This window comes from Typopeltis vanoorti, chromosome 6 (assembly GCF_054136105.1).
Source record: "Typopeltis vanoorti isolate ZY-2024b chromosome 6, IOZ_Tvanoo_1.0, whole genome shotgun sequence".
Taxonomy (NCBI): domain Eukaryota; kingdom Metazoa; phylum Arthropoda; class Arachnida; order Uropygi; family Thelyphonidae; genus Typopeltis; species Typopeltis vanoorti.
The window spans coordinates 131,703,572-131,725,959 of NC_143554.1; the positions used below are offsets into that span (position 1 = coordinate 131,703,572).

The 22,388-nt window shown below is 35.7% G+C and overlaps 1 protein-coding gene across 1 annotated transcript in view; it reads right to left on the bottom strand.

Annotated features, from left to right (window-relative positions):
• LOC150105953 (ankyrin repeat and BTB/POZ domain-containing protein 2) overlaps positions 1 to 22,388 on the bottom strand; it is a 228,455-nt gene that overhangs the window by 142,382 nt on the left and 63,685 nt on the right. The window contains exons 5-6 of the mRNA XM_090394597.1: positions 20,544 to 20,727; positions 3,099 to 3,251 (exon numbers count right to left, since the gene is read on the bottom strand). Coding sequence (XP_090250723.1) covers positions 3,099 to 3,251; positions 20,544 to 20,727 — 337 coding nt within the window. The remainder of the gene's footprint in view (positions 1 to 3,098; positions 3,252 to 20,543; positions 20,728 to 22,388) is intronic.

Here is a 22,388-nt window from a genome sequence, read left to right on the forward strand (position 1 = left end):
TATGAACTGCTCATTAAATATCTCAAATATATTTTCTTCAGCAGTTGTCCTTATACCATTTTCTCCAGTCAATGCCATTATATTGTAATCATTCTTATTTTTGCTAGCTACCAATCAAAAGAACTCCCTAGGATTTTTTTTAGCTTCATTAGCTAACTTGCTCATACTTACTGTTTGCTACCCTTACCTACCAAGTCATCCTCCTTGTCTGTTCTTTGTATTCCTCATGAATTAATTATTACCACTCCTCTTATGTTGCCTACAAAATGCCTTTTTCTATGTACATGCTTAATTTCTTCATTCATACATTTCACACCTATTTTCTGACCTCTGGAATACATTTAGACATTGCTTCTACTAGATAGTTCTTGAATATCACTCAAGCAGCACTGAACTCCTTTCCACCCAACTCCTCATTCCATGCTACAGCTGCAAGAAGTCCCCTGAGCTTCTCATAATCATCAGACTCATAGTTCCACATATACCCTTTCCTCACAGAAGTCCTCACATGGTTGGCAACCCAGGTAATCACTCTCACCAACTGGAGGGAGATTTGACAACTCATTTATAATAATATCCTCTGATGAGATGATCAAATCCAAGACCCTCAAATCCTTGCGTGTCCTCTGTTTCAAAATTTTCATAATCTGTTTCAGACAAAGGGGAATATGAAAAGCATATTTGCCTCACCCATCTAGTCAGTAATGTTGTTGTTGTTCCTTAGTACTGAATGAGAATTTTTGCTCTCTTAATGTTTCTGCCTGGTCTCTGAAGAGAACGAACCAGTTTGAAAAGCTGTCAGGCCAGTGAAATCTTTATCAAAGCACTAATAAAAGGTGAATATATGGATGCTTGGGCAGTGCTCATGCCTTTTAAGTAGTGCAAGCTAAGGCAACTAGGGGATGCCAAGGATTGTATTCTCATAAGCTTTTGGGGCAATTACAAAACTTTCATAGTTTCTACAAACATTCGTCTTTGAAATAATGTTGGATCTAATATCCACTTTGCCTATATATATATATATATATATATATATATATATATATATATAGTAGACTATACATATTCAGAATAAATGGCACTATAGGAAACAGTGTTCAGTCAGAAGTAAACAGCTTTGGGCACAAACATTTGCAACTTAATCTTGGTGACAAACTTTTCTTTTTATCATTATTCATAATTTTTTTCATACTTATTATTTTTACTAATAAACATCATATTTTAGTATATTATTATTATCATATTATTATTATTATTCAGGCCTCCATGGAGTCAAAAGACTCATCGTGGGAAGGTCCTTCCTAAGAACATAAAGCCTGTCAAGATTCATCGAGGAGAGGTTCCCCCTAAGAAACACAAAGTCTATCATACCACTCCTTAAACTCATTGACCGTTCTCGCTCTCACCACTCCATCAGGCAATGCATTCCATGGTTCAACTACCCTCCATGCAAAGAAACCACTCCTCACTCTCTTGCTCACAGTTTCCTTTTGTAACTTCCAGGGACGGCCTCTTGTCATCACTCCTTCCTGTTCAACCAAGTGAAAGAACTCCCCAGTGTCAACCCTGTAACCACCTCTCAACAGTTTAAAAGTCTCAATCATATCACCTCTCCTTCTTCTATCCACCAAACTCTGCAGTCCACATTCCCTCAGCCGATCCTCATAACTATCCTTGTACAGTCCTGAAACCATCTTTGTCATCCGTCTTTGTATCCTTTCCACAGTTAATTTATCCCCTTCAAATCCTGGGGACCAAATCTGAGAACAATAGTCTAAGTGTGGTCTGATCAGAGACTTATACAATGGAATGATAACCCTTTTATCTCTGCAGGTCAGTGTCCTTCTCATAATTGCAGTAATCCTCTGTGTTACCTTCACCACTTTTGCAATATGTCCCCTAAATTTCAGGTTTCTATCAATCATCAATCTCAGATCTCTTGTCTCCCCTACTTCCTCCAGTATAACTCCTCCCATAAAGAATGCAGCATCCCATCGATGTTTCCCAAACCTCAAGACCTTACATTTTACTGCATTAAACCTACACCTCCATTCATTTGTCCATCTATCTAGCTTATTCAAATCCTCTTGCAGGGCTACCACATCTGCACTATTACTAATAATCCTTCCCAGCTGCACATCATCCACAAACAACTGAATATCCCCTTGCAATCCACTGGCAATGTCATTGATATAAAGGTTAAACAATATAGGTCCTAGTACTGAGCCCTGTGGGACTCCACTTGTAACCCTCTGCCTCCTTGAAACTGCTCCACCATACACAACTCTCTGATACCTATCAGACAGCCTATCCTGAATCCAGTTTTGACCAATCTGACATCCAGACCCATGTGCTGCAACTTAAATATCAGCTTATCATGTGGCACCCTATCAAATGCCTTTGCTAAGTCTAAGAAAATTGCAGTATATGCCTTTCCCTCATCTAATGTTCTTGTAACTTTATTATAAAATATGTGATATAAATAAGCAGTATAAATAGAAGACATGCTGGAAAACTACTTGATCTTCATGACTGAATGTTTCGCCATATACATATGGAGAAAGCAGCTCCCCCACAAAAAACAGGCAAACCAGTCCATGAACACATATTTAATATGCAGTCTCATAGAACTCTTATTTGGTCTTGTTAAGATCAAAATTAGTGTTAATTAACTCCATATCTCAAACAGTATTAAAATGATTTAAAGACAACAATGATAATAAAGAGAAATAAAAATAAGAAGGCTTTAGGTTGAATATCTATAAACACAAATGAATTAATTGAACAACAGATTATGATATTTTTCTTATAATCAAAGTGAGATAATATTTGATGTTTGTTGCACAGCATTCAAATTTTATTTATTTATTTTTTATCAATTGGTCACTCAGACAGCAACAAATATTATAATAATTTATCTGACCATTATTTCCAATGGGCCTTCTGCATTAAATTATGTATTTAAATTTGCAATAAAAATACTAATGTGAATGTAAATGGTTTGCAGCTTTCTTACTAACAGTGCAAATAACACATATTTAAATCCATAAAATACAGAGTTGAAATTAAATGGAATTCATAAAATTAACATTTCTTACCCAAACTGCCTAACAGGACAATCAACTCCAGGCAACAAGAGTCTGGCTGCTTGCATCACATCATCCTTATCTACAACCTGGGAACGTCGATATTCAGCATGTGCTGTAGCTACTCGGACCCATTCAATAAGAGGAGGAAGAACCAAATAAGGCCTAAGAAAAAATTCAATTTAAATAGCATACACTAATTTTGGTAAATTTTTAATGTAAGAAGAGATCATCCAAGTCATTAGTAAAATCTCATCATCACTGGCCATACCTCCTCTTACATTAAAAATTCTTGAAAAGCATGCTCATGACACAGTTCCCATTTAAGCCTTCTTTGTGGCTAAGATATATTGATGACTTGTTCTCAATTTGGAATTAAGGCTAGAAACATTAGATATATACTCTTCACCTCAACAGCTAACATCTAAGAATCCATTTTACTATGGGAAAAAAAGTAACAATAAATTAGCCTTTCTAGACACATCTTCCAAATAATAACCATTCTTTTGCAGTATACAAAAAATCTACTTACAGGCAGATATATTCACACACTTTCTTATCATTCCCTTCCCATTTCCAAGCAGTATGTACAGCAATCCCTCGATTAGTGCGCCTAATGCATTCTTTAAAACAGGTGCATTAATCGAAAACGCACTAATCGAGTATAATAACCTATGGAAAAAAGTATAATTAGTTCCTCAAATTTCTTTTTTTACCCTTGATTTTTTTTATAAAAGAATTAGGGTATGTCTCAGGACCTAGTTAAAGGAAAACTATGAAGCTGAAAGACAATAAAACATATTCAAAATATAAATCTATTATTCTGGAGGGCATTCTGTTTCATTTTTTTCATACAACTGCCTCTTTTGCAAATTTTCCACAAGGACCAGTATCTAAACATTGCTACTTAAAAGTTTCGGTTGGACGAAAAATATTTTAAATTTGTTTCTGTGAAATCTCTTTGGGCTTGTCAGTGATTAAATTTTCTTCATATTCTTCAGGATCTTTCCGCTGTGCATCTAAATTTAGCAGGTCGGAATAAATCAGTTTCTCAGAATGAGATTTAATTAACTTAGATTCATTTTAAAATCATTTGCACAATGTGGAAGAATGTGCTTCCAAATGGATTTGCATATTGCTAGCAGTAATTTCATTCGACTTTGAGACTTTATAACCAGGCTGAGATTTCTCTGATTTAGCCAGAAAAGTCTTGGAAGGCATTGGCTTCCAAAAAAAGGCCAGTCAACATTAAATATTTGTTGGTCACAATAACCCTCTTCTTACACAATTTTCTTCAAATCTCTGGATAATTTGTGGCCACCTCCTTATTGGCACTTGCAGCTTCGCCTGTGATTAGAACATTATGTAGGCTATATCTCAAACCACCCAGCACTAATGTGGAATTCTTCTTTTCAATCATTGATAGCCCTTTCTTTCAAGGTTGCAAAGAGACTTGATGCTTTTGATTTAATAAGGTCAGTTCTTAGCAGGATCTGTTTTTAGTTACAATCTTCGATCCGTCTACAAAGAAGTCTGTCTAATTCAATCATTATAATACTTTGTATTCAGGAGCTTTGCTTAAAATTTCTCTTATAGTTGATTCACCCATTTTTGTGTTCCTGTCTTATCTTTGCTCTGGACTCGCCTTGTTCACTTTCTTTATTACTTCAAGTTTTTCTTCCAATGAGATTACTTTTCGAATCATTTTCACACTTTTACTTTTTTGCTCACTAATTCTTTTACTTATGATGAAAGGTTGGGAAAATACTTCAAAATAAAAAAAATGTAAGGAAAATAATTGCAAAGGAGGTACAAGATATGATCAGGAAAATGCTATGTAATTAGCAGGCGACATAAATTTTGACGGTAAAAATTTGGAACATAGTATACATAGCGTACATGGACGTAGTGTAGTATGCCATTAAAAATAACTTTGTAAAATGTTTTAAATCAGTAACTAAATTATTTCATTCTAGTAAGTGATTTTTTAAAATAGTTAGCCATAAAAAATGTATAGATAGAAAATTTTTAAAATCTGTAACATTTATTTTTAAGATGCATATAGGCGTACATAATGGAATTTTAGAGGTGCACTAATCGAATTTGAGTATTGAAAAAAAATGACGCACTAATCAGGGGCACATTAATTGAGGGATTACTGTATTCTTAAATCTCTAACTAATAGAGCCATTCAGTCTCTGTTTCAATGAAACAGCTCTCACAGCCAAATTTAAACATATATGCCACACATTCTTATTAAACAGCTATAATACCAACAAAATTAGTAAAATATTTAATCCTTCCCCAACTCAGTTCCAAGCCTCTGTAGCTCAGTCAGTATCAATGATGTCCTCTTGGAAAGATTAGATTTGGATCCTGTCTAAGTGTGAAAAACCTTTAATTTAGCTCATCTTCAACTGAAGATGAGTTACAGAGATGGAAGGATTTTCCTCCCAGAAAACTCTTCCACTTCTGTAAGGATAAATTAAAGGTTTGTAGAATGTAAAGTGAAATAAAAGACAGTTGAGAGGTTGAAAAGAGAAGAATGACAGAAACATAATTTACAGAAGGTATTTTATAAGGCAACTACAGAAGCAGTTTCTCAGTACATGGCAGCAGAGGGTCATTGTTAGAAAGTAAGAATGCATTGACAAAGGATGTAAGGACTAACTTTTTTTTGTGGAGTGTGAAGGAAATGCCAGTGGGAGATGGAAATGTGCCACAGATGAATGAGGTTAATATGTCAAGATAATAATAATTATTTGTAAATAGCATACAGATTACATTCATATTAAACTTTGATCAGCTGATTAATAATTCATGTTTATTTAGATAACTCATTTAAGTAGCATAATATGAATAATGAAAAAAAAAACTTCCTTCTCTTATTAAAGATGTAATTAAACTTAATGGATTGTCTTGTATGCAAGAAGTGCATATTTAGGAGAATGTTGTGATCATCAATGAAAAATAATAATGTTTAATAAGCATTTTTGCTCTAATGTTGCTATGATATTTTATAAAAATTATTTAAAATACATCAGAAATATATAAGAATATATAAAAATATATAAATGATGAATTGTGGAGTAGAGAATGTGGAAGGCAATGGTACTGATGATTTTGAGTGTGTGAAGCAGAGGTGGACAGAATATTTGTTTGGGGTGTTGGTATAGGTCAGAGAACACAGGATGAGCAAGCAGTGTTAAGGCAGGTTAGAGATTTTAACTATATCAATGTAAATTGGGCAGAGGAAACAGGATACAGTAGTAAGGAAACTTAATTTCTGGAATTCTTGAGGGACAAATGTCTTGCAAAACACGTAGTAGAGGGGACAAATATAGTTTTAATGTTCTTCAAGAAGAATGTTAACAGATCTAACCACTCGACCGGCCTGGCTGGCTGGCTGAGTGGTTAGCATATCTGCTCTGCAGCCAAAAGGTTGCAGATTCAAATCCCACCATGGGCATGGATGTTTGTGATTGTCTGTGAAAAACTAGTGGTGGTGGTTGGCAGTAGATGGCGTTGGTGGATTGAGTGGTGGAGAGAGCTGTAGAGCAGGTGCCCTCCCTCGATGAGTCTATGGACTCCCTGGAGGTGTCAAATAATAATAAATAATAATAATAATAATAATAAGAATATATCAATATAATTCAGAATGCTTTATGTAAAGACAGAGAATTGCTTTGTAATTTCACTTAATTAAATGACTTGATTTTGATGTTTGTTAGAACACTGTTTGCTCTCTCACTGTGCTTACTCTGACAATACTAATGTTAAGCTTAATAAATAATAAATAAACAATACTAAAGCTTAATAAACTTTTGGGTAGTTTATTAATTCATATTCTTTTTTGTTTTACATCATTAAAATTAAATTGCAATTAAATAGTATTCATTATTGAATTTTTAGATTTTATAGTTTTCAACTGTTTTTTTTTTCTTTAATATATACTTCTTTCATACAGAATAGCACTTATGCTATTATTCTGCATGAAAGAATTCTGCCTCTTTTAGAAAGTTTTCCAAAGAGAAAAGGAAAACTGAGTACTTTATAGAGTTCAAGTTTTTAATGGATTCTCCAGTTTGGTCACTTAATTTATAATGACTATTTCCTCTGATTAATGGAACATTAAACAGAGGTATAAGATTCTGTAATATGATATGCATAATGTATTAGAAAATGTTGACACTGTGTTGTAGGAAATTTATCAGTGAAATCCTTGGAAGTATATAAATTTTAGGACCACGTACAGTCATCTGTGCATGGTCCTAAAATTTAGACCTCGCTGTAGCTAACACCAGTATAACAAACTTGCTTGACATAACAAACTACCGAACAGTTCCAACTAAAGTATAATTCGAATTATGCTAAAAAATTCACTACAGTGAGCTATCTCCTACAGCAAACTAATCCTGGTCCCTATGGATTTACAATGATAAAAATTAATTGTGAAATCTTTGTTCAGAGATAGCTTAATCCCATTTTAATTCATTTAGCTAAAATAGGCTATTTGTAGGATAACAAGAAAACAGTGAATTATTTTTTAATGGGAAGTTGACAACTGATAAAGTTACAGATTTAATTAACAAAATCTTAGTAAAATTAACACAGACAGACAAACAGAGAATGTAGCATTTGCAATGGCAAATTCAAAGTATAATGGCCTCTGAAGGCCATTCTGACTTATGTCATTTCCTTGTAGATTCTTTTCCTTGCAGATTTGTTTATAACATGCCAAACCATTTTTCTTTTGTTCTTTGCACTTTTTAAGAATTTGGATCCGTCTTCTCATTCTGTGCCACCCTAGATGTAATTTCATGCAATGTAATCATCATTTACTTAAAATTGAAATGAAATGGTTCTGCTACTGGTGTTTCTTAGGCACCAAAGACTGATCAGTCTCTAATATTTTTGCTACTTCAAACTCCATTAGTTCTTTTATTTGTTTCTTTATTTCTTTATTCCTTACCATGAAATCCAAGTAACTCTTCCGCATTATTTGTATTTGCTTCCATTTACAACTATTTAGCCATGGATACAAGCATTTCTGTCACTTTTTCAGAATTTTCTCACTCTTGTTCAAAGACTTGGAAGATATCTACAAGCTAGGGACATAACTTCTTCCAAACGAAGTTTAAACATTTTTCTGAATACTCCCCTGCAGTGACAATATTAAAAGATGTTTGATAAATGTTGTGAAATTTCCAGAAATCTCTAAATTTATTATCACTCACTCTATCTCTTTCTTTCTTTCTCTCTAAACTCTGGGAAAATATTCTTCACAAATAATAAGTCTTGAAGTTAGTTATAACTCCCTGGTCTGTAGGCTGGATTAAGGAAGCCATGTTTGATAATAGAAAGATGACTTTCACATCTGGATGAAAATCGTCTGAATACAAACAGTGGCTAAGCCTATCCAAAAGAAGAAATATAAAAGGAATGTCATTGTTTCCTTTTAAGATTATAAAGTATTACTTCTACAATGAAGAAATGTATAAATAGTGATCATACACTAGAAGCACAGCCTTACTGATTCCCTTGAATGCACAAGGAAGGGCTTTTGGCTTGTGGTTACCTGAAGCATTAGTCCCAACAGAGGTAATAATTGACCTTTTGCCTTAAAACCTGCACTATTTTTTCTTCTCTGAAAATATAAATGCCAGAGTGCATTTTGTCCAGAATAAACCAGTCTTGCTATGTTAAAGATCTGATGCCCATTCTAGCCCTCTTGCTGGATAACTTCTCTCATCACATTTGTAAACTCATTTACTACAACTTCTGCATTGCCATTTGCAGCTTCAGCAATAACATTAATGTTATGAAACTTTGCATGCTTCTTAAATCTGTTACACCACCTCAGCTAACAATGAATTTTTAGCTGCCTTGAGTTGATTTTCTTTTATATCATCTCCTTTGCTTGAATAGTCATTAGACTTAAAGAAATTCACTGTTATATCTGGTCTTCCATCCACATAATCAAAAGCTTTTCCATTTCACGAAATGTAACAGAATGCTGATTCGTTATAATAGTAGATTTCAACGGTGAAGATTCTATAACATGTTTTTTAATGTAGATTACATCCTTAACAAATGTATTCAATAGTTATGGTTCTACATGACTGATGACACAAATAATGAACAAAAGTGTGAATAAATTCATAGAGAAGGGCTTCATCCAGTAGAGATGCTTTAATTTTTTAATGTGTCTCCTACCTAAAGGTAGGTTTACAGCCTTTTCTGGATGGGAGATAAAAGATAGTACATCAGTAATGTGGGTGTGTTAATGAATTTTTTTGATAATTTTATTATTATTATTATAGTAGAGTAGGAAATGATTGTGAGACATACAAAAATATTTTGGGAAAATTTGGAGAAAAGAGCAAAGCTAATAATAATGGCAAATATCTGTTGGATTTCTGCTCAGGACATGGACTGGTTATTACTAACACCATGTTCCAACATAAAAATGTGCACAAATTCACATGGAGAGAAGAGGCTAGGAATAAGAAAAGTCTCATTGACTGTGTTATTGTTGATAGTGATGTTTTCTCCCTGGTGCAGGACACCAGAGTGTACAGAGGATTTGAAATTGGAAGCGATAACTATTTAGTCTTGAGCAGGATAAAATTGAATTTCATATTGAAAAGAATAACATGTAAGAAAGTTTTAAAGCGAATAAAAGTTGAGCAGCTCTCAGATGTAAACTGTAGACTAAAATACAGAAATATTATTGAAAAGAAAATGAAAGAGTTTGAGAACAGGAATCAAACCTTGGAGATTCAGTGGCAAACTCTGAAGGAAACATTGATTGATTCTGCCAGAGAGGCATGTGGTGAGGTTGTGTGCAAAGATAAAAAAATCAGAACTCCCTGGTGGACACAGGAAGTTAAAGAGGCAGTGAAGGAAAAGAAGAAAGCATATCAAAAGTTCCTGGCAAATAAGTCAGCTTTTACTCTTACAGAATACAGAGACAAATGTAAGAAAGCTAAACAGTGTGTAAAACTAGCTAAACAAAAGTCATGGGAGGACTTTGGCAAGAATATAGAAAATAAATATCAAGAAGGTGGCAAAATATTCTGGAGGTTGTTGAAGAAGCTTAGGAATGGAGGAAAGAGTGCTGTAAAAGGAATTAGAGATGATAAAGGTGAAATGAAAACAGGAGAAAAAGATATCCTTGAAGTATGGAGTAATTACTTTGAAAAACTGCTAAATGAAACAAGCAGTGATGACAGCACAGTGATAAAAAACACTGACCAGGCATGCAGTCAGGAATACATATCCATACTAGAAGTAGAAAAAGCCATCAAAGGCTTGAAATGTGGAAAGGCAGCAGGAGTAGATGATATTCGACCAGAAATGCTGAAGTATGGTGGTATAAGAGTCTTACAGTGGCTGCACTGCATAGTTCAGAAAGCCTGGACAGAGGGATGAATTCCCGATGATTGGAGTAGAGCTCTCATAGTACCCATATATAAAAAGGGAAATAAAACTGAATGTGAGAATTACAGAGGTATTTCCCTACTGAGTGTTCCTGTCAAGATCTATGCAAGTATACTTGAGAAACGGTTGAGAAGAATTGTGGAAGAAAAGCTTGGTGAAGAACAAGCTGGATTCAGGCCAAATAGAGGCTGTCAGGATCAGATCTTCACTTTACGACAAATAGTCGAGAAAGCATGGGAATATAACAAAGATCTGTACTTAAGTTTTGTCGATTTGGAAAAGGCATATGACAAGGTGCCAAGAGAGAAGCTATTCAATACGCTGCAGTTATATGGTGTCAATGGGGCATTATATCAAGCAATACTTAGTCTTTATTTGAGTTGTAAGTCAGCAGTTAGAATTGAAGGAAGTACAGGAAGATGGTTCAATGTTAAATCTGGTATGAGACAAGGATGTACATTATCCCCTCTGTTATTCATTATCTATATGGATCACATTATGAAGGAATGTGGTATTAAACCTGATATCAAAATTGGAGATGTTAATGTCAGCTGTTTTGCTTTATGCGGATGATGTTATACTTCTCAATAAATCCGCTACAAGTCTGCAAGATTCTCTGACTAAATTGAATAGCTGTTGTAATAGATATGGTATGAAGGTCAGCAATAAAAAGACAAAGACAATGAAAATAGGCAGAATCATTGAAAATGTCAACTGTGTTGTGAAAGGAGAACCTGTGGAACAAGTAAAACATTTCAGCTACTTAGGCACAATTTTTACTGAAGATGGTAAACTAAATATAGAAATAGACAATAGAATCAGCAAAGCTGGTATCGTGGGAAGTCAATTGAATAAATTCATATGGAATAAGAAAGAAATTAGTCGGAACACTAAATTAGCTGTATACAAGACTGTGTTCAAACTAATTTTAACTTATGGATCTGAGAGCTGGGTCAGAAGTAAAACACTTGACCAAAGACTAGAGACCGCAGATATGAGAGTCCTGAGAAAGATTAGAGGCGTGAACAGATGGCATCAATGGCAATATCATATTAAAAATGAGGATATTAGGAAAGAACTTGACATTGTCAGCATCCAGGAATGCGTTAGCAGAGCTAATCTCAGATGGTATGGTCACTTAAATAGAATGGGAGAGGAAAGATTAGCAAAACAAGTGTTCTCTGCCAGGTTGGCAGGAAAACGACCCAGAGGAAGACCAAGATATAGGTGGATTGATACGGTACAAAGTGCCTTAGACGATAGAAATATAAGATCTGATAATGTTGGAGTCTTGACAAGTAACAGACTGATTTGGAGGAAAATTGTAGATAGGAAGTTAGTAATGATGTAATTTTTTCATGTAGTACTGTCATATCCTGTACACCCCTTGAGGGTACATGGCAGGAATTTGATGATGATGATGATGATGATGATAGTAATCTCCATGGAGGCAGTAGATTCATTGTGAGAGGCCCACTTAACTAGTAACATGTGTATTATATTGAAACTCAAAATTATTCACACTCCTTACATTTACAACACATTCTGGAAATGCATTTCACTCACCAACCACTCTTCATATAAAAATTCTACTTCTCACCCTTCCTCACCACATCTTTATACAACTCACATGGATGGTCTCTTGTTCTTTCCTATCTCATCCCCCATTCTTTTTACCTAACTTGAAGGTCTCTATCATGTCATCCATCAAACTCTGCAAATTTCATTCCCTCAGCTAATTATCATTTGTCTCTAGATTCTCTCTCTAATGTTTCCACATCGCAAGAAAACTAGGTGACCAAATCTGAGCACAATAGTACACATATGGTCCGATGAACACTTTACAGAGACATCACCACCACCATCTCCTTATCCCTACATGTCAATGTACTTCTTATCATAGCAGCAATACATGTGGAGTCTTTGCAACATTTGCAATGTGCCCACAGAACTGTCAACCATGAACCCAAGATACCAAGTCTGGTCCCTTTCCTGAAGCACAGTTTCACCAATATAGTATGCAGCCCTTATATATCTGCACAACTTTGGTGTATGCAGAGATATAACAGCTTGCATATATTAATACTGCAACTATAACCCCGCTCATCTATCCATGCTAAAAGTCTATTCAGATCTTCTTGTAGAGAATTAACATTACTTAATTCTCCCAGTTAAGATCTCTCATTAAGATCACTTTCCTTTTACATGCCTCAACTAATTTTTTTTTTCTGAGTAACAATGATGTAAAGAATTAAGAAAGAATATTTGAATTCACAACGAATTCCCTTCCTTGATCAAAGGTAGCATTAAACATCTACTGTATGCTAATTAATAAACACAATTTTAAGTAATTCATGAAGTTTATGTAATTTTTTAGATGGATTTAAGTCTCCCATGGAGAGCCAACAATAATACAAAAAAAAGTGATGCTGATGTTAGGTACCTTCAGGAAGATTTAAATAGGCCAATAGCTTGGACTAACCAGTGAGATTGGTTAGTCTAAGGACTAATTTACTAATTTTGGAGTAACAGGTTAGTCCAAGGACTTAAACTAACCTGTTACTAAAGTTTCTGAGTTGATTGGTTGCTAATTTTATTATTATTATTACTTGACACCTTCAGGGAGTCCAAAGACTCATCGAAGGAGAGCACCTACTCTACAACTCTCTGTCTCCACCAACTACAACTAACTGCAACTACACCAACACCATTTACCACCACTAGTATTTCCACTGACAAACATCCATGCCCATGGTGGGATTCGAACCTACAGTCTCTTGGCTGGAGAGCGGATACACTAACTACTCAGCCAACCAGGCTGAAAGAAAATTCTTCCCCAAGTGAGGATCGAACTCACAACCTCGGCATAACTCACAAGTATAAGTAACGCAACTGCACCAATTTGGAATTATATCCAAGCAACTATCTGGCTGCTGATTGTATATATATATGTCCCATCAGTCTGCCTGTTTTGTAGAATAAAATTCCCAAGTTTCCAGAAGAGGAAACTCTGCTATCTTCATATGAGACCACTAAACCATCATCAGTTGAAAAACTCTTATAAAGATTTTTTACATTCTCAGCAGGATTCGAACCTAGATGTTTCCAACCAAAAAGCATCATCAATACTGAATGAGCTGTTGAGGCTCACTAATTACAAACATTTGCATTTTGGAGTGTAGAATTGTAACTATGTATCATATTAGGGAGGATGCATACTCGATTGGAGGAGCTGTACTGGAGGAGGTACAGAAGATAAGAGATCTTATGATGATTGATAGAAAACTGAAATTCAGGGAGCATATTGCAAAGGTGGTGAGGGTAACTCAGAGGATTGCTGCAATACTGAGAAGGACGCTGACCTGCAAAGAGTTATCATTCCATTGTATAAGACTCTGATCAGACCACAGACTATTGTTCTCAGATTTGGTCCCCAGGATTTGAAGGGGATAAATTGACTGTGGAAAGCATACACAGGCAGACAACAGAGATGGTTTCAGGACTGTACAATATGAGTTACGAGGATCGACTGAGGGAATATGGGCTGCAGAGTTTGGTGGATAGAAGAAGGAGAGGTGATATGATCGAGACTTTTAAACTGTTGAGAGGCAGTTACAGGGTAGACATTGGAGAGTTCTTTCACTTGGTGGATGGGTGGGAAGGAACAATGACAAGGGGCCATCCCTGGAAGTTACGAAAGGAGGCTGTGCGCAAGAGGGTGAGGAGTGGTGTCTTTGCATGGAGGGTAGTTGAACCTTGGAATGCATTGCCTGAGAGAGTGGTTGGAGCGGGAACGGTCAATGGGTTCAAGGAGTGGTATGATAAACTTTATGTTTCCTAAAAACGACCTCTCATGATGAGTCTTTTGACTCCATGGAGGCCTGGATGATGATGATGATGATGATAATAATAATAATAATAATAATTAGTGGAACTGTGCTGTCTGATGCAAGAGTTGCAAAGACCATACAATATATTACTGCTATAATAAGGAGTATATATTAACAAGTGGGGATAAGGAGGTAATCAGTACAAGGCTTTGATCAGACCACATCTCAACTCCTGTACAGAAATTTAGTCACATGTTTCTGCAATGATAAAGAAGGACTGGAGGGGATTGGAGATATGTATTTAAGTCCATCTATGAAACACTAGCTGTGAGAAGAGGTTGAGGAAATGTAAATCACACAGCTCGGCAGATATATGGAGCAGAGGTGACATGATGTGATATAATATAGATCTTCAGTAGATTAAGGAATTTTAGCAAATTAATACAAAAATATTATTGACAGAGTGGTAACAGAGAAGGAGAAAAACAAAAGGAATCTCTGAAAGTGGGTTGAAGAGTGAATAAGATTTCTTCTTCTTCTTATTATTATTATTTGACACCTCCAGGGAGTCCAAAGACTCATCGAGGGAGGGCACCTGCTCTGCAACTCTGTCTCAACCACTCAATCCACCAACTGACCGCAACTACACCAACGCCATCTACCGCCACTAGAATAATAATAAATTTAGTTTAATCCTTTATTCAAGTGTGAGCAAACAAAGTTTGCGCCTGAAAGTATCTTCAGGACTGGGGTAAGGTGGTACAACACCAGGCAACTCGTTGCAAAGGTGGAGCAAGCTAACATCACTCCTATCTCAGTATCTCCCATAATGCAAAACACATCTCCTTGCAGATATGTATAATGTTATGCATTAAGGGAACCACCTTACCCCAGTCCTGAAGATAATTTCAGGAACAAACTTTGTTTGCTCACACTTGGATAAAGGATTAAACTTTTATTATAGTCTAACCAAGTGAAAAATAAACTTTCAACATCTTTCTCTAAATCCAGAGTAATTTAATAAAAAGGTGGCACACCATTTGGCAACTCCTATAGGTAGAGATGACCTTGCTAATGCTTCTGCCTGGTATCTCCACTTGGGCCTGGCTCCTGCTGAAGAGATCTCAATAAAGGTTGAAACTAGTCTGGGTAGTGGCCCTTCCCTTAATGCATAACATTATACATATCTGCAAGGAGATGTGTTTTGCATTATGGGAGATACTGAGATAGGAATGATGTTAGCTTGCTCTACCTTTGCAATGAGTTTCCCAGTGTTGTACCACCTTACCCCAGTCCTGAAGATACTTTCAGGCACAAACTTTGTTTGCTCACACTTGGATAAAGGATTAAACTAAATTTATTATAGTCTAACCAAGTGAAAAATAAACTTTCAACACCACTACTAGTATTTCCACAGACAACACAAACATCCATGCCCACGGCGGGATTCGAATCCGCAGCCTTTTGGCTGGAGAGCGGATACACTAACCACTCGGCCAGCCAAGCTGGCCACATGGAGTGCTAAGTGAGCAGAATGAGTTGGAATCTTTATATGGGCTTTGTCATTTGAAGGTGAATTCACGGATCTCATACAGAAGTAGCAGGGTTTTTTTCTCCAGAAAACTAGGGTTTTTCATCCTGTGTACAGGCAAATCGGCCTTCAGAATAATTTACAGACAAAAAATATTGGTGGTGATGGGCGGTAGATGGCATTACTGATAGTTGTGTATAGTAGAAGAATTAAGTAGTAGGGGAGATGGTTAGATGTATGTAGGAGAGTGGAGTGTAGAGTACCCTCGCACAATGAGTCCTTGGACTCCTTGAAGGCGTCACGTAATAATAATAATAAAGAATGTGAATGAGTTTAACATGCAATATGATATATATAACTGGTTGAAGGAGATCACACATGGTTTTCATTTTTATATATATCAACTTCGACATGAGAGGGTTCACCACCTATAACATGATAATGCTATGTGTAGGCAAGTGACCAGTGAGAAAAAAGGAATCTGTTAATGTGTTTCTTGAAGAATTTGATGCTTCACATGTTGGGCAAAATAGTATGGGGAGGATTGTTCCAAAGGACAAAAGGTATACAAAAAGAAGGAAGAGTATGAGAAGTTGGTTCTGTGTCTGGAACTGAACAGTCACATGGTTGTTATCCAGTGGCTGTGCATGCTCATACATGATTAGAGGGAAGAGGAGGAATAGTGGCAGTCGGTTCAGTGGAGCAGAGTCCATGGAAATATCTACAGAAAATGTGGAAACACAACGTCTAAGGAAAGTGATTGGAGGAAATCAGTGGTTTCATCTATTGAAGTGACTAATTTTATTATGAACAAATACAATCTAGAATTCTGAGGATGTGAGAGCAATATTCTAGGGTTGGGAGGATTTGGGATTTATAAAGTGTTAGAAATTAGGCAGAAGAAAAGTAATGCTTAGAATAAAAAAAAAAAGAATGCCAAGCTTTTTGGAAGCTGAACAGGCTATGAATGTCATGTGTTTATGTCAGAATAGGTTAGATGTGAAAGTAAGTCCAAGAAGAGAAAACGAATATTAGCTGGTAAGTGGAGTGTCAAAAGTGAGAGACAGTGAAGCATGATCTTTCTTCAGTGAAATAAGGCAGGATTGTGTTTTGGTAGTAGCACAATTTATGTCTTCACCCCCACTTGAGAATGGCTAGAAAATCGGTGTTTAAGGTAAAAGCCATAGAACATGAAGTTTAAGTCATCTGAATACTACACGATTTTGTGAATGGTGAGAGGGAATGGAGTGTACTCTCATCAGAAAAGCTATGAATAGGATTGGACATTAGTGAGAGAAGATCACTCTGGCACTGATGGGAAAATCGGATTAGAGAGAATAATTGACCATGACAAGAAATAAATGACCAGAGAGGAAGCTAGCAATTGACTCACAAAAGGTAGGAGGAAGACCATAAGAGGGTGACTTGGAAAGAAGGCCACAATTCTAGACTTGATCAAATACTTGAAAATATCAAGAGCAGCCACATGAGTCTCCAAATCTTTTTCATATCCAAAGGTGGGTAAGGTTAGTAAGAAGGTCTGCTTTAAAACAAAAATGGAAGAATCCATACTAGTGATCACTAATTGTGGTTTCAAGACTATACAACGTTAGTTATGAGGATCAGCTGAGGGAATGTGGACTGCAGAGTTTGGTGGATAGAAGAAGGAGAGGTGATATGATCGAGACTTTTAAACTGTTGAGAGGCAGTTACAGAGTGGACATTGGGGAGTTCTTTTGCTTGGTGGAACAGTGGGAAGGAGCAATGACAAGGGGGGTCATCCCTGGAAGTTATGAAAGGAAGCTGTGAGCAAAAGGCTGAGGAGTGGTTTCTTTGCATGGAAGGTGGTTGAATGGAATGCATTGCCTGAGAGAGTGGTGAGCAAGCACAGTCGATGAGTTCAAGGAGTAGTATGATTAGACTTTGTGTTTCCTAAGAAGGACCTCCCACGATGATTCTCTTGACTCCATGGAAGCCTGAATAATAATAATAGTAATAATAGTATAATAATAGTAATTAAGTGATTGGTCTTTAGTTAACGAAGAAGTTGTTGATGACTTCTCCATCACTTTTAGAGAATATTAAGGTGAAAGCAAAGAGACAATTCATCTCGCATCTCTCCAACAGTAAAACAAGCTTTTATTCAGATGAGGGAAATGCTCTTAAAGGCAATACAGGATGGGAGTTAATTTTCTGAAGCAAGAGTACAACTGGAGGAATATCATCTGGCTGGAGGAACTCATTTGTATCAAGGATATTAAACATTTTTCTGATGTTATATGAAGGATATCATAAAAATACTCAATACATCAGAAGCATACTGAGGGTGCTCTGTGAAAGATTATGCGTGTGTGTGTGTGGGGGGGGTGTTTCTAGGTCAACTTAAGAAGAGAATTGGAGGAGAAGACTAATACTAAGAGGTCTGCTCTATTCTTAGGAGATATTACCACTACCCATTAAGATGAGAGAGTGGAAAAAACACAGTAAGCCAGTGGTTTTACACAGGAACTTTGGCAAGAGACCATAAGGCTTGACTCCCATTTGAACCAGTGGAAAGCTTAGTGCATTTAGTTCTTACTAAGTCAGCTTTAGATTTGATGATTTTTTTTTGCAGTTGTTACAGGCTGCAGCGTCAACTGGATAAGAAACTGGAGTCTTTAGCTTCAGCCATTGAATATGCTGCATTTTTAGCTTGGACTGTTTTGGAACATTTGTTGGATGTGCCAAAAAATCCCCAACCTGCAACCAAAGCATGGATGCAAATTGGAGATTTTTAGCAGAATGGAGAATAAAGGCACTGATCCCAAGAAGAATAATTTCAGTTATTATATTAGAGTAATTGCTGTATTGAAGAGTGGAAGCAATAATCAGATCATAGAAAAGAGGTAAAGAAATCCTGAAGGTCATTCCAAATAACACCAATGTAGGGCCATTGGCTGGGAGAAGGACAATCTGTAGAAAACAAAAAGTTATGTCATGTGTATTTGGATGAAGAGATGGTTAAGAAAAGCTCCAGGATGTTGGGAAAATGATGGGGATATTATCTGGAATTCTAGTAGATTGGATAGCAATTAATGTTATATCATTACTGAAAGTAAAAGATTCAGCTTATCTTCCAGCTTGGTCTATGAAGTTAGAGGAGCCAGTCAAAATTGTATACATCGAACTCTCCAAGGGAGCCTCTGTAGCTCAGTCAGTATAGACAAAGCTCTTTGGTCAGAAAGACCTGGGTTCAATTCCCATCAGTAATGTGAGGAACCTTTATCTGGTTTCTTTCGACTAAAGGTGAGTTAGCGGGTTATTTCTCTCGGAAACTCAGGTTTTATGTCCCTCAGAACAGGCAAACCGGCTTGTGAACACATGCATATATATATATATATATATATATATATATATATATATACAGACAGACATAGGACACACCAGGAGGCATAGGATTAACCACCTTCTCCTCGATACAGTAGCTGTTAAGTGAATAGAAAAATCCTTGACACCGCAAGATAAAAGAGGGAGGGAATAAGAAAAAATCTTCAAGGAAGATTATCTCACTGTTTGGGTGATTAAACTGTGTGAAAAACTCTGAGATAGATAATCAAGGAGGTCAGTATAATTATTAGAATTAGGAGAATATTAAAGGCAGCAAATTAAGGCAATAAAATGAGGCGAGGAATCTTTGAGCTATAGGATTATTGACACTTGGAATCTCAAAAATGTCAGTAATCACCCAAAAACCAGCTTTATTCAAATCTTCTTCGCATTATCAGAATTCTCTGCTGTTACCTTCTATAGGTTTGCACTATCTGCAAATAACTGACAATAACTCCCTTCAAGACTTGAACAATATTGTTAATGTATAAAATGAACAACAGTAGCTCCTAAATAGAGCCCCATGGCCAACCACTTTATAATTTCTCTCCTTACGCATTTTACCTATGGCACCAATCTACCATTCATTCTCATACCTTTAATTTCAATACTAATTTGTTACATAGTATTCTATCAAGCTCTTGCAAAAATAAATAAATAAAAGTAAATTAAATAAAAAAAACAAGAAATGATTGGTTATGCATCACTCTCTGTCCAATGTAGTTATCAGCATCTGTGTTAACATAAAGGAAATCCTGTTAAAAATATTCTTGTTTCAAGGAAATATAATGGATAAATGGAATTTAACAAATCTCATGACTGATTTCACATTGTGCTCTGCATAAACATGGAGCTGTATCTAAGTTTTTCACAACGAACTTAATCAAATTAATATTGGCTTGTATTGCAGTACAAGCAGACAAACAAAAATTATTTTTACATTTAGGTGTTCTCTTACTATTCATATTTATTTATCGTGTTTAGTGTGTGGAATAAAACACTATTTAATTCTGTAGGAACAAATGCACTTGAAATTTATACAGTTCAAGTAAAGATGTACTTTCCGTAGTCCCATTTTTTACATAATTCAGAAACATGATCTCAGGTGATGGGTGTAGTTTTCTTTCTCTGCCTTTCATTCTTTTGAAAAAAAAAAAAAAAAATTGTCTCTCATTGTTTAGTTATCTCTGTTGATAACTAAAAAAAGAAAAAGTTTAGAATACTTACAACTAAAAATTCCTCCCTATATATGTTTCAAGAAAGGTGTAGAATAATTGGAAAACTTACCTTTCATAAACAAGTTCCTGAACTGGTGTTCTCCGACAAGCATGATCGGCATGCTCAAGTTGAGAACACCTCATAAAATAATAAAGTGAATGCAATGCTCCAGGACCCCAAGCAACATTTTGCCGAGTTGTGCTGCCAGTTAGCACACGATTATGGTACTGCAACACCCTGCTTAACAAATCACCTAAAATGTAAGCAAAATTTTAACAAAAATAAATTTGAAATACATTCACTGAAAATCAAAAACCTATAGTTATATATTTATTAGAGCAAATAAAATCCATCAACAGTTTAAATTATTTTAAAACAGCTTGATAAGAAAAAAAATTTTAAATGTAATTTTTAATTACACTATATATAATGCATTTGTGCCGATTCTCAGAGAGGGACAAACATTCACAGTGTTTAAAAATGAACAAAAAAAAAAAAAAAAGTGCTTGAAGTGAAAACCATATTGTGGTATATAGTACACTTTTAAAACTTTGTATCAGTCTAGATATGAAAAACAAAAGCATTTTTCAAAACAGTGTTTGGCAGTTTTAGTACACAAGTTCTGTTTGCATTTGTTTTCTAGAGAGCTTTACATTATTACTAGGTTAGTCAACATGTACTTCATGGCTTCTACATACAGTATTTTAAGTTGCAGGACTCAATATTACTGAAAATATCTTCAAAAGTAAATGCCAAATGGTAAAAAGCCTTATATTTTCATGCATAAGAAAATTTTCTGATTTCAAATAAGGGGGGGGAGAGAGAGAGAGAGAAATATATATATATATATATATATATATATATGAGGGGATGGGTCTGGAAAGTTCTACCTAGAACAAAAATTATATCAAAGCAACTGATATAACCACAAGAAAGAACATACTAGTAGCAGAGTTATGAAGATAACTTATGTTCTTTCTTGTGGTTATATCAATTGCCTTGATATCATTTTTGTTCTAGGTGTTATAAGAACTTCCAGACTCTCTCTCTCTCTCTGTGTGTGTGTGTGTGTGTGTGTGTGTGTGTGTGTGTGTGTGTGTGTGTGTGTGTGTGTGTGTGTGTGTGTGTTTTGAAAGAAATACTGGAAGAGCAACTTAACTCTGCATATACTTCAATAGTATATGGGATCCATTTGTTTCTGATCACTTTCCACTTTGAATCATTCCTCCTTCAATATGACCACAGGATGAACCAGAACATTATTTCCAGTTCATTGTAAAGGTGGTGTTCTATTGGGTATGGTATTTGGTCATGATTCAGTCAAATGTTTCCATATCATTTTCCTCAAACCATTATGCAACAGCACCATCACTTGCACATGTTGTTGCATTTGGTAACAGCACCTGCAATATGACATACAATGTTGTACAGAAAGAGACAAGCCAGTTCTGTAAAACAGTCACAATGCAGAAAGCATTGCATTGTCTAGAAGTGTTGTGTTTCATTGTGTTCATTGTTCCAAGCACTATAACTAAAGGTCTGATTCCATACCAGGAGAAACAACTCCAGCTATTACACTTCTGGAGATGAAATTTCATACTTGGGATGATGCAATTTAGCATATGTTTTCTAGATCTCTTCCACACTCACCTATCTGATCACAATAGAGTGTAGTGTCATTTGTCACTACATACCTGCTTCATCAGCCCACAGTTAGTCATAAGTATACCTAATTGCCAGAAGCCAGGACTTCCATTAGCCTATAATGCTGTTCACTACATCTACCAATGTCAAGAACTCCTCACCTTAATAAATGGATTCAGTTTATTCAGAGATGACAGAAAATATCAGAATTCTTGGATGAAGGGAGGGTGGGGAAGATTATTGCTGTTTGGTGTGAGATACAGGTTAACA